At 43.2% G+C, this 18644-nt stretch overlaps 1 protein-coding gene across 5 annotated transcripts in view; it reads left to right on the forward strand.

Moving 5' to 3' along the window:
- Positions 1 to 18644, forward strand: part of tbc1d32 (TBC1 domain family, member 32) — a 411412-nt gene that overhangs the window by 180844 nt on the left and 211924 nt on the right. For all 5 annotated transcript variants that reach the window (XM_078542168.1, XM_078542171.1, XM_078542172.1 and 2 more), the window contains one exon: positions 10779 to 10897. In XM_078542168.1, the coding sequence (XP_078398294.1) occupies positions 10779 to 10897 (119 nt within the window). The remainder of the gene's footprint in view (positions 1 to 10778; positions 10898 to 18644) is intronic.

Below are 18644 nucleotides of genomic sequence, written 5' to 3' on the forward strand. Positions count from 1 at the left end.
AGCTCTCCTCCCTCTGCTTGGCTCAGCTACCTCTCCCTCATTAAACTTCAACCGCTCCAAAACTGCTCACCCTCCTCCCTTCGTAACTGGTGGCCCAGTTATACTGTTTTTCGAATTTCTTATCTCAATCTAAATCAAGGTTAGTTCTTTGTCTGATTTTGGTGGGCTTCTTCAGGTGATTGTTGTCTCGTTTTTTTTAATGGGCTCACATGATATTTATCATTGTCTTCCTGTCCCCATAACTAGTCTTGAACTGCAAGCCATTGTATATGCGGAGTATTGATAGGTTCGCATAATTGCATTGATTGCTGCCTTCCTGCCTTAGTAGTTAGTAGCGATTATTTATGCAAGATTTTGATGGGCTTTAGTTTCGTGTAAGATGAAGTCTTTCTCTGGGTTGATTGTTTTAAAGGGAAGAATGCGTATTCTGTCTCCTCTCATTGTCTGGATTCAGGCAACAATCCACACTGCACTCAACAAGCCCGGGCATGTCCAGTCCCAGGCTTTCATGGGCCTAGCCTCCTGTCTGCAGGGTTCTACACTTAACTCATCAGTTGCGTCCTCTGCCACAAAAGTCCAAAAGTCATATCCTTGTTGATGATATGAAAAATGTGGGAATTTTGAGAACCCTTCATGGGTTTTGGTGATGGTTTCCAGATGGGTTTTGATGATGGTTTCATGATCATCATTCGACTTTTAATTCCATATTTTTTGTTAAATTCAAATTCCACTATCTGCCATGGTGGGATTTGAACACTGGCCCACTGGGTCACTGGTTTAGCAGTCTAGTGACAATACCACTACACTACCATTTTGTTTCAAATTGAAACCAGGTAGGTTGACTCTGATTGGCCAAGGCATTGCCATGCAGAATGAGCCAGTCCCCCCCAAGCTCTTGTTTAGTTGGAGAAGGTGCAATGCCTGTTCATGCCCCTTCTGTCTGCAAAGGACAGGGTTCTGTGTGTGATATTATGTGAGCCGACATTTCCAATACTTGCATGATATGTTTGGTATATTTGAATCCGCAGCTGCATGTAAGAACTTCCTTATACACCTTAAAGGGCTCCACCCTGTGCTCAAGTTCACCTTTGAAATGGAGCAGTCAAATGAACTCCCTTTCCTCGACATGCTAGTTGAGAAATTCTCTACTACTGTTTGCCACAAATCTATCTTCACTGGTCAATATGCACGTTAGGATTCCTACAGCTCCATGCTCTATTAGATTGGCCTTATTGGCAACCTTGTATATAGGGCCCGAGCCACTTGATCACCGTGCAAGCATGATACTGAAATAGGGTGCATCAAAACCATCCTACGGAATAATGGCCAGCTTGATCGGATCATTGCTCGCTGTTTATCGCGCAAACTCATGAATGGATAAGGCCGCCTCTTTCGGACCTGAGAAGTGCCCAGTCTACCTCAGTAGAAACAGTAAGGTGTGTCAAAAATTTTGAGCAACAGATGAAGCTAGCCATTGCACGTTGTTATTATGCAGTAGCAACATGAGTGATATTCTCCACAAACAGGATGCTGCCGTCAAGCCAAAAAGACATTCTGCCTCAAACAAAAACATAAATAGCTGGAAAAACTCAGCAGGTCTGACAGCATCTGCGGAGAGGAAGACAGTTAACGTTTCGAGTCTGTATGATTCTTCATCAGAACTAAAGAAAAACAGAAATGAAGTGAAATATAAGCTGTTTGAAGGGGGTGGGACAGGTAGAGCTGGATAGAGGGCCAGTGATAGGTGGAGGCAAAGAAGAGATTGCCAAAGACATGATAGACAAAAGGACAATGGGATGTTTATGGTGGTGGTATTAGCTAAAGGATGTGCTAATGGTGACATTAAGGGTAGAAAGCAGGATGAGCAAGTGATAGATGGCCCTAGTGGGGTGGGGTAGGGGGGAAGGGATCGAAATAGGCTAAAAGGTAGGGGGATAAAACAATGGATGGAAATAAATTTAAAAATAATAATAGAAATAGGTGGGAAAAGAAAAATATATTTTAAAAATATATAAATTATTAGAAAAAAAGGGAGTGGGGATGGAGGAGAGAGTTCATGATCTGAAGTTGTTGAACTCAGTGTTAAGTCCGGAAGGCTGTAAAGCGCCTAACTGGAAGATGAGGTGCTGTTCCTCCAGTTTGCGTTGAGCTTCACTGGAACATTGCAGTAGGCGAAGGATGGACATGTGGGCATGAGATCAGGGTAGTGTGTTGAAGTGGCAAGCGACAGGGTGGTCTGGGTCATGCTTGCAGACAGGCCGAAGGTTTTCTGAAAAGCGGTCACCCAGTCTGCCTTTGGTGTTTCCAATGTAGAGGAGACAGCATTGGGAGCAGCGAATGCAGTAGACTAAATTGAGGGAAGTGCAAGTGAAGCGCTGCTTCACCTGAAAGGAGTGTTTGGGCCCTTGGACGGTGAGGAGGGGGGAAGTAAAGGGGCAGGTGATGTACCTTCTGTGGTTGCATGGGAAGGTACCGTGGGAGGGGGTTAAGGTGTTGGGGGTGATGGAGGAGTGGACCAGGATGTCCTGGAGGGGGAACGGTCTCTACGGAATGCCGACAGGGGGGGGTGAAGGGAAGATGTGTTTGGTGGTGGCATCATGCTGGAGTTGGCGGAAATGGCAAAGGATGATCCTTTGAATGCGGAGGCTGGTGGGGTGATAAGTGAGGACAAGGGGGACCCTGTCATGGTTCTGGGAGGGAGAGGAAGGTGTGAGGGCGGATGTGCGGGAGATGGGCTGGACACGGTTGAGGGCCCTGTCAACCACCGTGGGTGGAAAACCTCGGTTAAGGAAGAAGGAAGACATATCAGAAGAACAGTTTTGGAAAGTGGCATCATCAGAACAGATGCGACGGTGGCGAAGGAACTGAGAAAATGGGATGGAGTCCTTAGAGGAAGCAGGGTGTGAAGAGCTGTAGTCGAGGTAGCTGTGGGAGTCGTTTGGCTTGTAACGAATATTGGTGGGTAGACTATCACCAGAAATTGAGACCGAGAGGTCAAGGAAGTGAAGGGAAGTGAAAATGATGGAGGGGTGGAAATTGGAAGCAAAATTAATAAATTTTTCCAGGTCCAGACGAGAGAATGAAGCAGCACCGAAGCAGTCATCGATGTATCGGAGAAAGAGTTGTGGGAGGGGGCCTGAGTAGGACTGGAGCAAGGAATGTTCCACATACCCCATAAAGAGACAGGCATAACTGGGGCCCATGCGGGTACCCATAGCCACACCCTTTATTTGGAGGAAGTGAGACGAGTTTCAGGAGAAATTGTTCAGAGAGAACAAGTTCAGTCAGACGGAGGAGAGTGGTGGTGGATGGGGATTGTTCGGGCTTCTGTTCAAGGAAGAAGCGGAGAGCCCTCAGTCCATCCCGGTGGGGGATGGAGGTGTAGAGAGATTGGACATCCGTAGTGAAGAGGAGAAGGTTTGGCCAGGGAACTGGAAATTGTTGATATGATGTAGGGCATCAGAGGAATCGCGGATGTAGGTGGGAAGAGACTGTACAAGGGGAGAGAGAATGGAGTCAAGATAGCAAGAAATGAGTTCCGTGGGGCAGGAACAGGCTGACACAATCAGTCTACCGGGACAGTACTGTTTGTGGATTTTGAGTAGGAGGTAGAAGCGGGCCGTCCGAGGTTGGGAGACTGAGGTAGGAAGCTATGGAGGGAAGATCTCCAGAGAAGATGAGGTCAGTGACAGGTGAGGTCAAGACATTCTGCCTATTGCACAAATGAGTAAAGTGGTATATGAATTTTAATGCTTGTGTGGTGCCAGGTATGTTGGCCGTACATCCCAATGTCATGGATTGTATCAAACAGCACGTCCCTTAGGCAAAATACTGACCGTACATAACCAGCTCCTACTTGCAAAGCTCAAAACATACTGTATAACATTAGATGTAATCCATGATTGGAAATCACTTGCTAAACTATCCTGATTGTGCTAAGGGTTACACTGAGAACTAGTTGAAGATTAGTTGGGCTCGCAGTTTGGCTCATGTATTCGCACACAGAGCCATGTCCTTTGCAGACAGAAGGAGCATGTCCATACATTATGCCTTTTCCAAATAAATAAAAGCTTGGGGAACCGTCATTCCCTGGTTCATTCCCCATGGCAATGCCTTGACCTATCAGAGCTGACCTGCCTGGTTTGAATTTTGAACAAAAGCTTGGCAGTTAACACTTAACTTCTTTCACGCTGCATTCTCCATGGCAACTCCTCAACCAACCAATCAGCATTCTCTTCTCATGCAGTATAAATTTACTCCCTTTACTGTTGGCAATTTTGCATAGCTGTCCTGATGAGTGCAAAATGAAAAGCTTTGATAGCATGCCTCTTCTTTCAGTAATACTCTAATAATTCTCTATGTGAATAAAAAATATAACTTCAGCCTTCATTTTTTCATTATTTCCTATGTTGCCTTGTAATCATCATGTCAATCAGTGGCAACAGACTTTTGCCACTTACTCTGTCAAAAATTTTCATAATCTTAAAAACCTCTACTATATTCAGTTATAACTGTCCAAGTTCAGATGAGGAAAATTCAACTATTTGAGCTTTCCTTCATAATTATAACTTCTGATTTCTGCTATTATGTTAGCAGTTACGTACCATACCCTTTTCATAACTTGCATTTTCTTTGAGATGCCCAAAAGTTGTACCATACTATATGTCTGAACTTAACTTGCTTTTAGATTCAGTGTCCTGTTTCTTTATATAAACATTACAATCTCATTTACCTTTTTATAGCTTTTCCTACCTGTGCTCCTATCTTTTCAGATCATGGAGTATAATGATTAACATAGACCTGTTTCAGTGTTGTAGATTTGTGTAATCTCTGGTCTGTCACCCTGTAAAGAATCTTACCATTTAGGATTACTGTTCTTTTTATCAAAATATACCATTTCACAATTTTCTGCATTGAACAATCTGCCACCTATCTGGATACTCCACTAGCTATATATGTTCTATGTTCATCCTTATAGTTTGCCATGGTCTCTAGTTTGGTATCACAACAAGCTTCAGTATCATTCTTCCTATGTCCGTGTACAAATCATTTTATATAAATTATAAATAAGATAAATCATAGCATAGACCCGAAGGAAACTTGCCCTCTGATTTTTAGTTTCCTTTTTTTCTGAAGAAAGCAAATTAATACTGGGAAATGGTGGGAAGGCAAATAGGTAAGTTACTGCATTCATTTCAACTGCCCACCCCTACCTGGTTTCCGCCAGTTCCAATGTGTTAAATTCCAGCTCTCTCTGACTACAGAGATAAAACACTTGATGGAACAGAATTGACAGATGCCTGAGAGATTTGTCTTTATTTGCAGAAATATACAGTAATATATTGCCAGAAGGGAAGCAATGAATGCATTGAGTATACATTCAACTGCTGGAATATGTGGATGAACAGACAGGTTCAGCTACATCAATTCCCTGAATGTATAAGTGCAATCATATAAAGACAGATAAAGACCTCTAAAAGAGCTAATAACATTTTTACAAGGCAATAGTTAGGGCACAGTTAGAAAATTGTGTAGTTTTGAGCAGCTAATTGTAGGCAGGTCATTAAAACCAATAAAAGTACAGTGTCACCAGGATGAACTTGATTGTCAGGAAAGACTTGAGGTACTAGGACAATTTCCAGATTTTTAATATATGTGGTTTCAACAGAATGAATAGGACAAAACTATTTTTTCTCTTTATGGAGTCAGTTACAAACGTTCATCAATTTAAAATTGTCACTGAGAGAGTGAGGAGCCACTGCTCTGACTTTCATAGCTCCTTCCCACCTCCTACTGTCGGCTCATTACAGCGCTGCTTTAAGCCCTTCTTTCTACTCTTGTTCCACCTCTCACCTTCTTGCCTTTGCTGGGCTGCTTTAGGCCTACTCTCCTACTCCCCCAATGTCAACCTTCAGTTCTCAGTGCAATATATAAAAAATTTTTAGCAGCACTTCTTTTGCTTCTTATCTCTCTGATCTCTCGACTGCAGTGATTATACTCTTCAGTTGGGTAGAAAAAGGAGCGAAGGGAATGGGAAAATAAAGTGTCATAGAGTCATAAGAGGTCTACAGCACCCTTTCAGGCAGTGAGTTCTGGATTCCCACCACCCTCTGGCTGAAAGAATTCTTCCTCACATCCCCTCTAAACCTCCTGCCCCTTACCTTAGATCTATGCCCCCTGGTTATTGATCCCCCCACCATGGGGAAAAGTACTTAACTGCCTACCCTATCTATGCCCCTCAATTTTATACACCTCAGCGATGCCTCTCATCTGCTCCAGGGAAAATAACCCCAGTCTATCCAATCTCTCCTCATAACTAAAACTCTCCAGCCCAGACAACATCCTGGTAAATCTTCTCTGCACTCTCTCCACTACAATCGCATCCTTCCTACAATGCAGATTCCAGAACTGCATGCAGTACTCTAGCTGTGGCCTAACCAGCGTTTTATACAGTTCCAGCATAACCTCCCTGCGCTTATATTCTATGCCTCGGCTAATAAAGGCAAGTATCCCATATGTCGTCTTAACCACCTTATCTACCTGTCCCGCTACCTTAAGGGACTGGTGGACATGCACACCAAGGTCCCTCTGATCCTCGGTACTTCCCAGGGTCCTACCATTCATCGTGTATTCCCATGCCTTGTTTGTCCTGCCCAAGTGCATCACCTCACACGTATCCAGATTAAATTCCATTTGCCATTGATTAGCCCATCTGAACAGCCCGTCTATATCCCCCTGTAATCTAAGGCTATCCTGCTCACTATTTACCACCCTGCCAATTTTCATGTCATCTGCGAACTTACTGATCAACCCTCCTATGTTCAAGTCTAAATCGTTTATATATACCACAAACAGCAAGGGACCCAACACCGATCCCTGTGGAACCCCACTGGACACAGGCATCCAGTCACAAAAATACCCCTCGACCATCACCCTCTGCTTCCTGCCACTCAGCCAATTCTGGATCCAATTTGCCAAATTGCCTTGGATCCCATGGGCTCTTACCTTCGTTATCAGTCTCCCATGTGGGACGTTATCAAAAGCCTTGCTGATGTCCAAGTAGACTACGTCGAATGCATTGCCCTCATCTACACACCTGGCCACCTCTGCGAAAATTTCAATCAAATTGATCAAGCATGACCTCCCTCCCCCCTTAAGAAAAACAAGCTGACTGACCTTGATTAACCCCTGCCTCTCCAAGTGTCCCTCAGAATTGCTTCCAATAGTTTCCCCAGCACTGGGTTAGACTCACTGGCCTGTAGTTCCCGGATTTATCCCTTCCTCCCTTCTTGAATAACGGTACCACACTGGCTGTCCTCCAGTCCTCTGGCACTTCTCCTGTGGCCAGAGAGGTATTGAAAATTATTGCCAGTGCCCCTGCTATCTCCTCCCTTGCCTCACTCAACAGCCTGGGAGACATTTCATCCGGGCCTGGAGATTTATCTACTTTTAAGCCTGCCAGACCACTTAGAACCCCCTCCCTTTCTATGCTAATTTCTTTAATTATATCACAGTCCTTCTGCCTGATTTCCATACTCATGTTGTCCCTCTCACTTGTGAACACCAACACAAATTATTCATTTAGAACCCTCCCTTTTTCTCTTTATCCAATCCTGTATATCCCTCGACATCTAGGGTTCCCTGGATTTGTTGGTCCCACCCTTTATCTTCACTGGAATATGTTGGCCTGTAATCTCCCTATTTCCTTCTTGAATGACTCCCACTGCTCTGACACAGATTTACCTAAAAGTAGCTGCTCCCAGTCCACTTTGGCCAAATCATATCTGATCTTATTAATATTGGCCTTCCCCCAATTTAGAACCCTGATTTCTGGCCCATTCCTGTCCTTTTCCATAACAATCTTGAATCTAACAGAGTTATGATCACTATCTGCAAACTGCTACCCCACTAATACCCCTACCACTTGCCCGGCTTCATTCCCTAAAATTAAGTCCAGGACGTCCCCTCTCTTGTAGGACCTTCTACGTACTGGCTTAAAAAGCTCACCTGGATGCATTTGAATTCCGCTCCCTCTAAACCTATCACACTATGACTAACCAAGTTAACGTTGGGGAAGTTGAAATGCCCCACTATTACTACCCTACTATTTTTACACTTCTCTGAAATTTGCCTACACATCTGCTCTTCTATTTCTCTCTGACTGTTTGGGGGCCTATAGTACACTCCCAGCAACCTTTTTTGTTTTTCAGTTCTACCCACATGCCTTCATTTGAGGAGCCTTCTGAGATGTCATCCCTCCTCCCTGCTGTAATTGATTCCTTGATCAATATTGCGATACCCCCTCCTCTTTTACCTCCTTACCATCTCGCCAGAAAACCCTATATCCTGGAATATTGAGCTGCCAATCCTGCCCTTCTGTGTTAATTTCCATGTGTTAGTTTGTGCCCTCAACTCATCTGCCTTATTCGTCAGACTCCTTGCATTAAAATAAATACCATCCAACTTTGCCAAACTCCCTTGTGCCTTAACTGACTTAACTATGCCTCCCAGACTTACTTGCTCTCTCTTCTAATTTTGGCTGTGCATCTTCTCCTGCTCAACCTCCTCTTAGGATCCCATCCCCCTGACAAGTTAGTTTAAACCCTCCCCAAAAGCACTAGCAAACTTCCCCGCAAGGATGTTGGTCCCATTCCGGTTCAGGTACAACCCATCCGCCTTGTACAGGTCCCACCGTCCCCAGAAATGGTCCCAATACCCCAGAAATCTAAAGCCCTCCTTCCTGCACCATCTCTCCGGCCATGCATTCATCTAGACTAACCTCCTATTTCTAAAGCTGCTAGCGCGTGGCACTGGAAGTAATCGAGAGACTGTTGCCTTTACGGTCCTGTTTTTTAATCTGCTCCCTAAATTCTGCTTGCAGGACCTCATCCCTCTTTCTACCTGTCATTGGTTCCAATATGTACCACGATCTCTGTCTGTTTGCCCTCCCCTTTTAGAATGCCCTGCAGCCGTTCAGTGACATCATTTACGCTGGCACCAGGGACGTAACATACCATCCTGGAGTCGCGTCTGTGGCCGCAGAAACACCTGTCTGTTCCCCTTACTATCGAGTTTCCTATCACTATTGCTCTTCCCCTCTTTTTCCTCCCCCCGCCTGTGCAGCTGAGCCACTCAGTGCCATGAGCATGACTGCACTCCCCAGAGGAACTTGTGCTCTCACCGTTTTCCAACCCAAAAAAATGGTTGTTGAGCAAGATGCACCCTGGGGACTTCCTGACTACCTGCCTGACACCTTCTAAACGATGGTCACCCATTCCCCCTCTGTCTGCACTTCTGTAATCTGTGGGGTGACCATGTCTAAAAAAATGCTATTCATGAAACTCAGCCTCGCGGATGCACCTCAGTGGCTCCAGCTGCCACTCAAGCTCCAAAACCCGGAGCTCGAGTAGCTGCAGCTGGTGGTACTTCCTGTACACGTGGTCGGTCAGAGCGCAAGGAGCGTCTAGGACTTCCCGCATGTTGCAGGTGGTACATAACATGGGACTGAGCTGCTCTGCCATGCCACTAGTTGAAAAAAACCCTTACTTTAAGTTAAATAGTTTTTTAAAAAATAGTTAAATTATTTATCTACTTTAAATAAAAACTAGATGTCTTACCTTTCCTTAGCGTAATCCATTTTAAACTGGAGAAAAACACTTACCCACTACTCACCAATCAATTCTCAGCTTTGTGTTGACACCACTTTTTTTGAAACTTCCCTGCACTTGCACTGGTTTTGATCTCTCTGCCGCTCTCTCGCGCTTGTGATGTCACTCTTGTTTAATTTTCAACAAGAACTGACTGCAGGACACTCTTCCCCGACTGCTTCACCGCGATGCTGACTGCAGGACCACTCTTCTTGGACTGCTTCACTGCGACGCTGGCTGCAGGACACTCTTCTTGGACTGCTTCACTGCAATGCTGACTGCAGGACACTCTTCTCGGCCTGCTTCACTGTGATGCTGACTGCAGGACACTTCCCAGGAAGTGGGAAGTGGTTGAGGGTAGTGTAAAAAGACTGAGGAGGCAATGGAAGTGGAAGAATGGTGGGAAGGGGTAGTGAAGGGATTGAAGAGAGGGCGTTTTGATCATTGCAAGTTCACTGCTTCTGCGGCTTGCAGTCCCCCCCCAAACCTTCAACACCCCAGCCTGTCCCACTTTTTGCATGCTGCAGCTGCTCTCATTGCTCTCATATTTCAGTTTTCCCAGTCTCTTGGTCCCTTCCTTGTCTGCCTACAGATACCAGCAACCCCTTCTATTCTTCCTAAACCTAATTTCTCATTACTCCCAGTATTCAGACCCTCTCACCATTACCACCTTACAAATACAGGTGCCAGATTCCTCAACCCCCATGGTTTCAACAAGTATTCCTGCATCCTATAATTTATGGTTGCAGCTGAGATTTATGATTCAGCTTTGCCAATTGAAAATAATATTAAAATTCCCATTGTTATTCCTGTCAGCACTTTTGTGTGTTCCCTTAAATGTTGCCAAACATGCAGGTCTTATTTCTTTCCTTCTGCTGATGATATTGGATTTTCACATTTTTGAAAAATGTAAGATGTATGTAATGAGATTACCAGTCTTAGCCACAGGATTAAAAAATATTCAAGGTAATAAGTCATAAGTCATACGTGAGTAATTTCGGCTTCGCTAACAACCCATTTGACACAGAATATCCAATTAATCAATATGGTATATGTTAACTGTCAGATTTTTGATGTACTGTATTTTTAGTGTGTCATCATTTGACCATTAGAATCTATTTTTGCTGTTAGGGTTCATTAAAGCCCTTGTAATGGAGCTGTGGTCTGTTCTGGAATGTGGAAGAGATGATGCAAGAATGATCAACCCCAAGCCAACACCAGTGGAGCCTATAGACAGAAGTTGTCAGAAGGTAGGGGGGGGAAGTTTGAAATGGAGCCCTGAATTTTAAGTGATGTCAGTACAAAGGAATGATATGCTTTCCATTTCAGGTGACTCATGTCAGAGCCAAACTGTCCCAGGTTAGATACAGTACAGTAAATAGTTCCCTCTATCAAAGGAGCACCTTGTAGTATCCCAGTTTTCTGTATCTTACACCAGCTATTATGTGTACTCTCAAATTGCCAGTTTTCATTTGTTTCGGGTAGTTTTCTGCTATCTACACACAATTTAAATTGTCTACACCTATTTTACAAAAGACCCCTGTAGCCAGATAAAACTTTCAATTCATTAGCTTAAGATGAATTGGAACCTAGATTCCAGTAGTGAAAGCCCAACACTGAACTAACCTGACAAAGAATCAGAATTATGATAAGTTCTGATAGAGTAGATCCAGAAGAGACTGTTTCCACTTGCGGGGAAGAGCTAAACTACAGGCCACCAATATAAGAGGGTCACCAAGAAATCAAAATGGGATTCAGAAGAAACACCCAGAGAGTGGTAAGAATGTGAAACTCACTGCCACAGAGTGGTTGAGGCAAATAGTGTAGCTGCATTTAAGGGAAGCCGAGGTAAACGTATGAAGAAGAGAGTTATGATGATAGGGTTAAATGAGGAAAGATGAGAACAGGCTTGAGTTGAGAATAAGCACCAGCATGGGCTCATTAGACCAAATGGCCTGTTTCTGTATTGTATCTTCTACGTAATTCTATGTGACGCAAAGGTTTGCATTAACTCCAAAGATGTTACCCATTTGCAGTTCTCTGTTTTCCGTTAATTCTCATTTTATTTCTGTAGAAATTGTTTTCAGTCTTAGCTCATTCCAATAATCATAGGAACTTGCGTTTACTTTTTTAATGCTGAAAAGAGAGACATGTTGCCGAAGCTTTTTGTCTTTCATTCATCAGGACAAATGCAAAAATACCAAATTCCAAACAATCACAACAATTTATACTACAGAAGAAAAGGGTACAGATTGGTTGGCAAGTGGAGAAAGGATCTGGGAACTATAGGCTCCCCAAACGCTTTGGTAATTCAAAAATGGCACAAGGCTTGAACATATTCCTAATAGCAACACTAATGACCAATTCGAGATAATCAGTCGAGTTTGTAACGTGTAAAGCATTTATGCTTTCTAGAAGTGACATTTCTGTGTACAGAAGTGTACACCGGGACCTGTTCTTTGCAAATGAAAGGAATATGTTCAAGACTTGTACCTTTCTTTGAATTACCCAGAAGACTGGGGAGCCAATAGTTCCCCGTTGTTTTCTCCATGCCATGCCTTGACCAATTAGAATTGACTTGCCAACTAACCAACACCTTTCTTTTGTAGTATAAATTATTGTGATCGTTTGAAATTTGGCATCCTTGCGTTTGTCTTGATGAGTGTATGACAGAAAGCTTCAGCAACATGTTTTTCTTTTCAGTAATATTCAAGTTCCGTATTTTGTCAAGAAGATACAATAATTCTCAATGTTATTGGAATTTATTGTAAAATAGAGTAATCATGGGATGTGTCTACTCAGCAGGTCTGACAGCATCTATGGAGAGAAAGACAGAGTTAATGTTTCAAGTCCTTATGACTTTTCTTCAGAGCTAAAGAAGTAGTACTGAAGAAGGGTCATACAGACTCGAAACGTTAACTCTGCCTTTCTCTCCACAGATGCTGTCAGACCTGCTGAGTTTTTCCAGCATTTTTTGTTTCTGTTTCAGATTTCCAGCATCTGCAGTATTTTGTCTTTATCTATGGAATGTTTCTGTGTCTATGGGCAGGATTTTCCCCCCATCGGGGGCGAAGTTGAAGGGTGGGCGCGCACAGGCGCGTTTCCGATCGGCACCCCCAATCGGGGGTGCGGCGCCATTTTATGTGACGTCTGCACAGAAGTGCTGTTGTGCGCTCCCTGTGCAGGTGGGGGGGGAATCATAAATCGAGAGTGCGTTCTTTCGCTATTGTGCACAAAAGAACGCAGTCATGTCCCTGAGGCTAAGTAATGCCTCAGGGAGATCGGCTCTAAATGTAAAAAAGCTAAAAATAGAAAAATAAAATTTCCCTAACATGTCGCCTCATGTGACACTGTCACATGAGTTGGGACATGTCCATAATTTTTACAAAAACTTTATTAAAAATTTTTAAAACCTACATGAAACCTCATCACGCCCGTGGTTTTTCTAATTCCTGCCGGGGCTCCTGGCCTGCTTAAGGTTGGACGGGCAGGCCCACTAATTAGTTTAATTACTCTGTCAATGGCCTTAATTGCCATTGACAGGTCGACAGGCCTGCAGCTGATTTTGCTGCACCCCCGCCTATCGGAAAATTTAAATGGGGTGCAGGGACGTCGGGAGTTCCGCCCGACGTCACCGCGCGTCATTTTACAATCGGGGGGCGGGGCCCGCTTGCCGACGGGAAAATCCTGTCCTATGTGTCCGTGTGTATGTGTGAGAGAGATTTAATTGAATTAGAGGCAGCTAGTTTGGGTGCTTTAGTCTAAGAGAGGTTAAGTTTGAAATGTTAATTAGATAAACATGGGGAAGTTTAGAAACAAAGGTGTCAAGGGAACATTGGCATTTTGAAATAAACCAGATTAGGTTGTTTTCAAAGGAGGGGTGAAATGTATCATCGAACCAGGTGAAGTTTAGAAATGGTGGGCAGAATATTGTGCTTGTCGGATGGAAACATGCCCGACTTGAATGAGCATAAAAGGATGCGCGATATTTCGGTTGGCGGGTGCGCGCAGGAGTCAGCAGCACGCCTGCCGACAACTAACAAGCCCATTAAGGCCACTAAAGTTCTAATTAAATGAAATTTTTTGCTGCCCATCCAACCTTAGGGTTGGCGAGTGGGCGAAATTTCAATTTTTTTGTGAAACCTCATCCACGGGCGGGATAGGCTTCGATCAGTGATTTAAAAAAAAAAATTTCCCTAATTTGTAACATGTCCCTGCTCATGTGACAGAGTCACATGAGGGGACATGTTATTAACATTTTTAAATTCTTTATTTTTTATGTTCAAAAAGCTTCAGCTCCCTGTGCCCCAGGGAGCTTTTACTGCACGCACCCATGTGCATGCATGCAGTTCTGCACTCATCCTCCTCCCCACAGGCAGCGCTGCAGCGCACGATTCACGCTGGCTAGCCGTTAATTGGCCAGCCATTGTGAAATGGTGATCACAGCCTGATCGCCGGCGGTGGTCCGATTTGCAGCCGCTCTCCCCCACCAAGCCTGCACGGTGACTGGAAAATTCTGGCCGGTGTGTTGATTTTTCCCAAAGATTACTGGTAAAACTTAGTGCTATGTTTCGTTGCCAGGGCGATTAAGTCCAAAGACATAGTGAAACAATGGGGATTTGCATTCAAAGAGAAAGATATGTATAAAGAAGGAGCAAAGGCTGCTTGTAAGGGAAGGCATTTTTAAGATCTTACAAGTGTGTGGAAAAGCCTTCAGCATCTATGCCTCAAGCTGCTGCCTTCAAAGGACTGAAGTTAAGAAAACTCACTTGGAAATTGACTTGCTCAGGGTATCATGTTTCTTTGCCAGGGTCTTTTAAAATCTATGTGTCTTACTGTTGCCTTAACGAAAGTGTAACTGGGAGTTAAATTGATTAGGGAATTTAGAAATTATCATAGTAGTAATTAGTAGATCTATGTATGTATTTAAAGTCATTTCTTCTATTAATAAATATTTAATCTAGTTTTGTAAAAAGCTATAAGACTTGGTAGCCTTATTAATATTAACGCACGCATCGCAAAATTTATACAAATTGTAAAACAAGCTGTGGCAGTTCTTTCACGTTCCCCTTTGGGATTTAAACAACTCAGCATTTACCATCGGCTGAGCCATATCGTACTTCCTCTTTTTATTAATTATTTGTCTAGAATTTGAACTTCTGCTGCAAAATGAAGGTCTTGTGGGTTGTGGTTAGTATTTAAAAACAACTAGCAAATAAGGAAAAGAGCAGTTAAACTTAAATTAAGTAGAAATCTATCTTTTCTACATCTTAAGACAATGTTAAATTTTAAAAAGTTGTAGCAGTTTGATTTATATTGAAACAATTTCTTATAGGTAGTGATTCTACGGTCAACATTTTTAGGATATGATTTTAGTTGTTACTTAAGCATACGTTTCTGATTGCACTCTTGCAACATGGAACCTCACCTGCAACAATGTAAATCATGGAATTATGATAATACAGCCTATGAATTTCCACCTATTCATTTCATTGCGGACAAGAGTCTGCAGCCAGAAAGTGCAATCAGAAGATTTACCCTTTAATATTGTATTGGCCTTTCACCCTAACGGAGCAATAACTTGTTCAGCAGATTACTGTGAATAAGAAAGTTCATAGTTTAAAGGTTGAATCTCCCTCCATTATCTGATTGTGTAAATGTATTTTACGACTTCCTGATTCATTTTACTTCAATAATGTAGATTTATTTCAATTTTAGTTGTCAGATGAATTTTTGATGTTATATAGCAGCAAGATTCTGAGCTTCTTTCCTCTCTATTGTTGAAAAAAGGGAATGTCTGAACTTTTCATCTTGCCCATTTCGCAAGAACACTAATATAAGGAGAAGACAACATTTTATATTGTATGTGAAGAGAATGCTAATTGGTTGACAAGTGGTGTTACCATGGAGAATGCGCCACTGATGGTGACTGACAGTTAACTACCGAGCATTGTTTGAAATTTAAACCAGGCAGCTAGACCCTGATTGGTCAAGAGCAGGGCCCTGTATATTAATATATGTAGCTCCCAGTACACGCAAATGCGCCACACTGCGGGCCCGACTGACAATCTTAAACTGGTTGTCAGTATAATTTTTAGCACATTGAAGATTATTCAGAAAATGTTGTCCAAGTGTGGAATCACATCTAATGTTGGACACTGTGTTTTGAGTTTTGCAAGCACGGGCTGGTTGTGTAAGGTCTGTACCCTGCCCATTGCGAACAGCGGCTGAGAAATGCTGTTTGATACGATCTGCCAGTCTTTGGGACATACAGCCTACATACCTAGCATCATACTGGCACTGAAATTAATATACCCATTACTCATTTGTGTGATAGGCAGAATGTCTTTTTGGCTTAATGGCAGTATCCTGTTCGTGGCAAAAAACACTCGTGTTGCTACTGTATAGTAGCAGGGCGAAACAGCTAGTTTCACCTGTTGCTCAAATTTTCAGATACCTTGCCCTTCCAGGCTAATCTGAAGACCAGGCACTTTTCAGGGCCAAAAGTGACGGTCTTAGGCCCATTCATGAGCTTGTGTGATATACAGTGCAAAATGCTTTGATCAGGGTAGCCATTATCCTGCAGGATGCCTTTGATGTGCCCTATCTCAGCATCAAGCTTGCATGGTGAGCAAATGGCTCAGGCCCTATTTACAAGGTTGCCAATAAGACCAATCTTATAGCATGTGGAACTGTAAGAATCCCAACACATATATTGACCAGTGAAGGTAGGCTTGCAGTAGACGGTGGCAGAGAACCCCCTGGCAGATTTCTCAACTAGTACTTCAAGGAAGGGGAGTTCATTTGACTGCTCCATTTCATAGGTGAATTTGAGCGCAGGATTGAGCCCATTAAGACATGTAAGGAAATTGTAACGTGCAGCCGTGGATTTAAATACAGCAAACGTATCATCCACATTTTGGAAATATGGGAGAGGTAGGAGGTTACGTGTCATTCCATTGAAGACACGTTTCTCAAGGAACCCAACACCATCTATCTGAACAGACAGGGTGTCATTAAAACTGAGCTCAAATGTGCAAGTTGCCAAGTTCATAAGTTCAATGAATATTGATTCATGCAATGGTGGCAATTGGTATTCTCGCAAGTGTCCTGATGAATGCAAGACGAGAAACTTAACCATGTCTCTTTTTTCAGCACTACTCAAGGTCTGTACTACCAAATGACTATGCCTTCTTTTCATTATTTTAGTATGAAGTTCGAGGGCACTACTAAAATTCAATTCCTGAGCTTAAGTGGAACATAGCAGCATAGGAACAGGCGTAGGCCATTCAGCCCATCGAGCCTGCCCCTCCATTCAATTAGATCATGGCTGATAGTCTACTTCAATGCCACTTTCCCACGCTACCCCCATATCCCTTAATGCCATTAGTCTCCAGAAAGCTATCAATTTCTGTCTTCAACATGCTCAATGACTGAGTTTTCACAGCCCTCTGGGGTAGAAAATTCCAAAGATTCACCAGCCTCTGATTACAGAAGTTCCCCTCATCTAAGTCTTAAATGGCCTGCCCCTTATTCTGAAAACTGTGTCACCAGTTCTCACCAGCCAGGAGAAACATCCTACCTGTGTCCACCCTGCCACGTCCTTTAAGAATTTTGTAAGTTTCAATGAAACACTCGTATCTCTCATTCTTCAAACTTTGGAGAATACAGGCCCACTTTCCTCAATCTCTCTTCATAAGAGAATCCTGGCATCCCAGGGATTAGTCTGCTGAACCCCTGTTGCACTCCCTCTATGGCAAGGACATCATTTCTTTGATAAGGAGACCAAAATTGTACACAATACTCCAGGGACAGTCTCACCAAGGCTATATATAATTTCAGCAAGACATCTGAAAAGCCAGCATACCATTTGCCTTCCTAATTGATTGTGGCGCCTGCATGCTCGCTTTTAGTGACTTTTGAACAAAGACACCCAGGTCCCTTCCCAACCTTCCCAACCTTTCACCATTTAAGAAATACTCTGCATTTCTGTTTTTCCTACCAAAAAAGTGGATAACTTTACAGTTACTCACATTGCATTCCATCTGCCATGTTCTTGCTTATTCGTTTAATCTGTCCAAGTCCGCTTGAAGCCTCCTTGCATCTTCCTCACAACTTACATTCCCACCTAGTTTTGTGTCATCAGCAAATTTTGAAATATTACAATTGGTCCCCACGTCCAAATCATCAGCAGCAGTGTGTACCATCTACAAGATGCACTGCAGAAATTCACCAAGGCTCCTTCGGCAGCACCTTCCAAACCCCATGACCACTACCATCTAGAAGGACAAGCGCAGCAGATAGATGGGAACACCACCACCTGGATGTTCCCCTCCAAGTCACTCACCATCCTGACTTGGAAACATATCGCTGTTCCTTTACTGTCACTGGGTCAAAATCCTGGGACACTCTTCCTAACAGCACTGTGGGTGTACCTAAACCATATGGACTGCAGCGGTTCAAGAAGGCAGCTCACTAATACCTTCTCAAGAGCAATTAGGGATGGGCAATAAATGCTGGCTCAGCCAGCGAAGCCCACATCCCATAAAATGAATATATTAAAAAAAATAGATTGTGAACAGCTGTGATCCTAGCACTGATCCTTGTGGTATCTAGTAACAGCCTGCCACCCTGAGAATGATCTGTTCATTCCTACTCTCAACTTTTTGCCTGTTAACCAATTCTCAATCCACATTAGTGCATTACCCCTAACCCCATGTACTCTAATTTTGTTTACTAACCTCCTGTGTGGGACCTTTTCAAAAACCTTCTGCAAATCCAAATACACCACATCCACCGGTTCTCTTTTATCTATGCTACAACTAACATTCTCAATGAGCTCCAACATGTTTGCCAAGCATGATTTCCCTTTCATAAATCCATGTTGACTCTGTGCAATTTTACCATTATTTTCTAAATGTCCAGTTATCACATCCTTTATAATGGATTCTAACATTTCCCCTACTACTGACATCAAACAAGGTCTATAGTTCTCCA

This window comes from Cetorhinus maximus, chromosome 5 (assembly GCF_964194155.1).
Source record: "Cetorhinus maximus chromosome 5, sCetMax3.hap1.1, whole genome shotgun sequence".
NCBI classification, from domain to species: domain Eukaryota; kingdom Metazoa; phylum Chordata; class Chondrichthyes; order Lamniformes; family Cetorhinidae; genus Cetorhinus; species Cetorhinus maximus.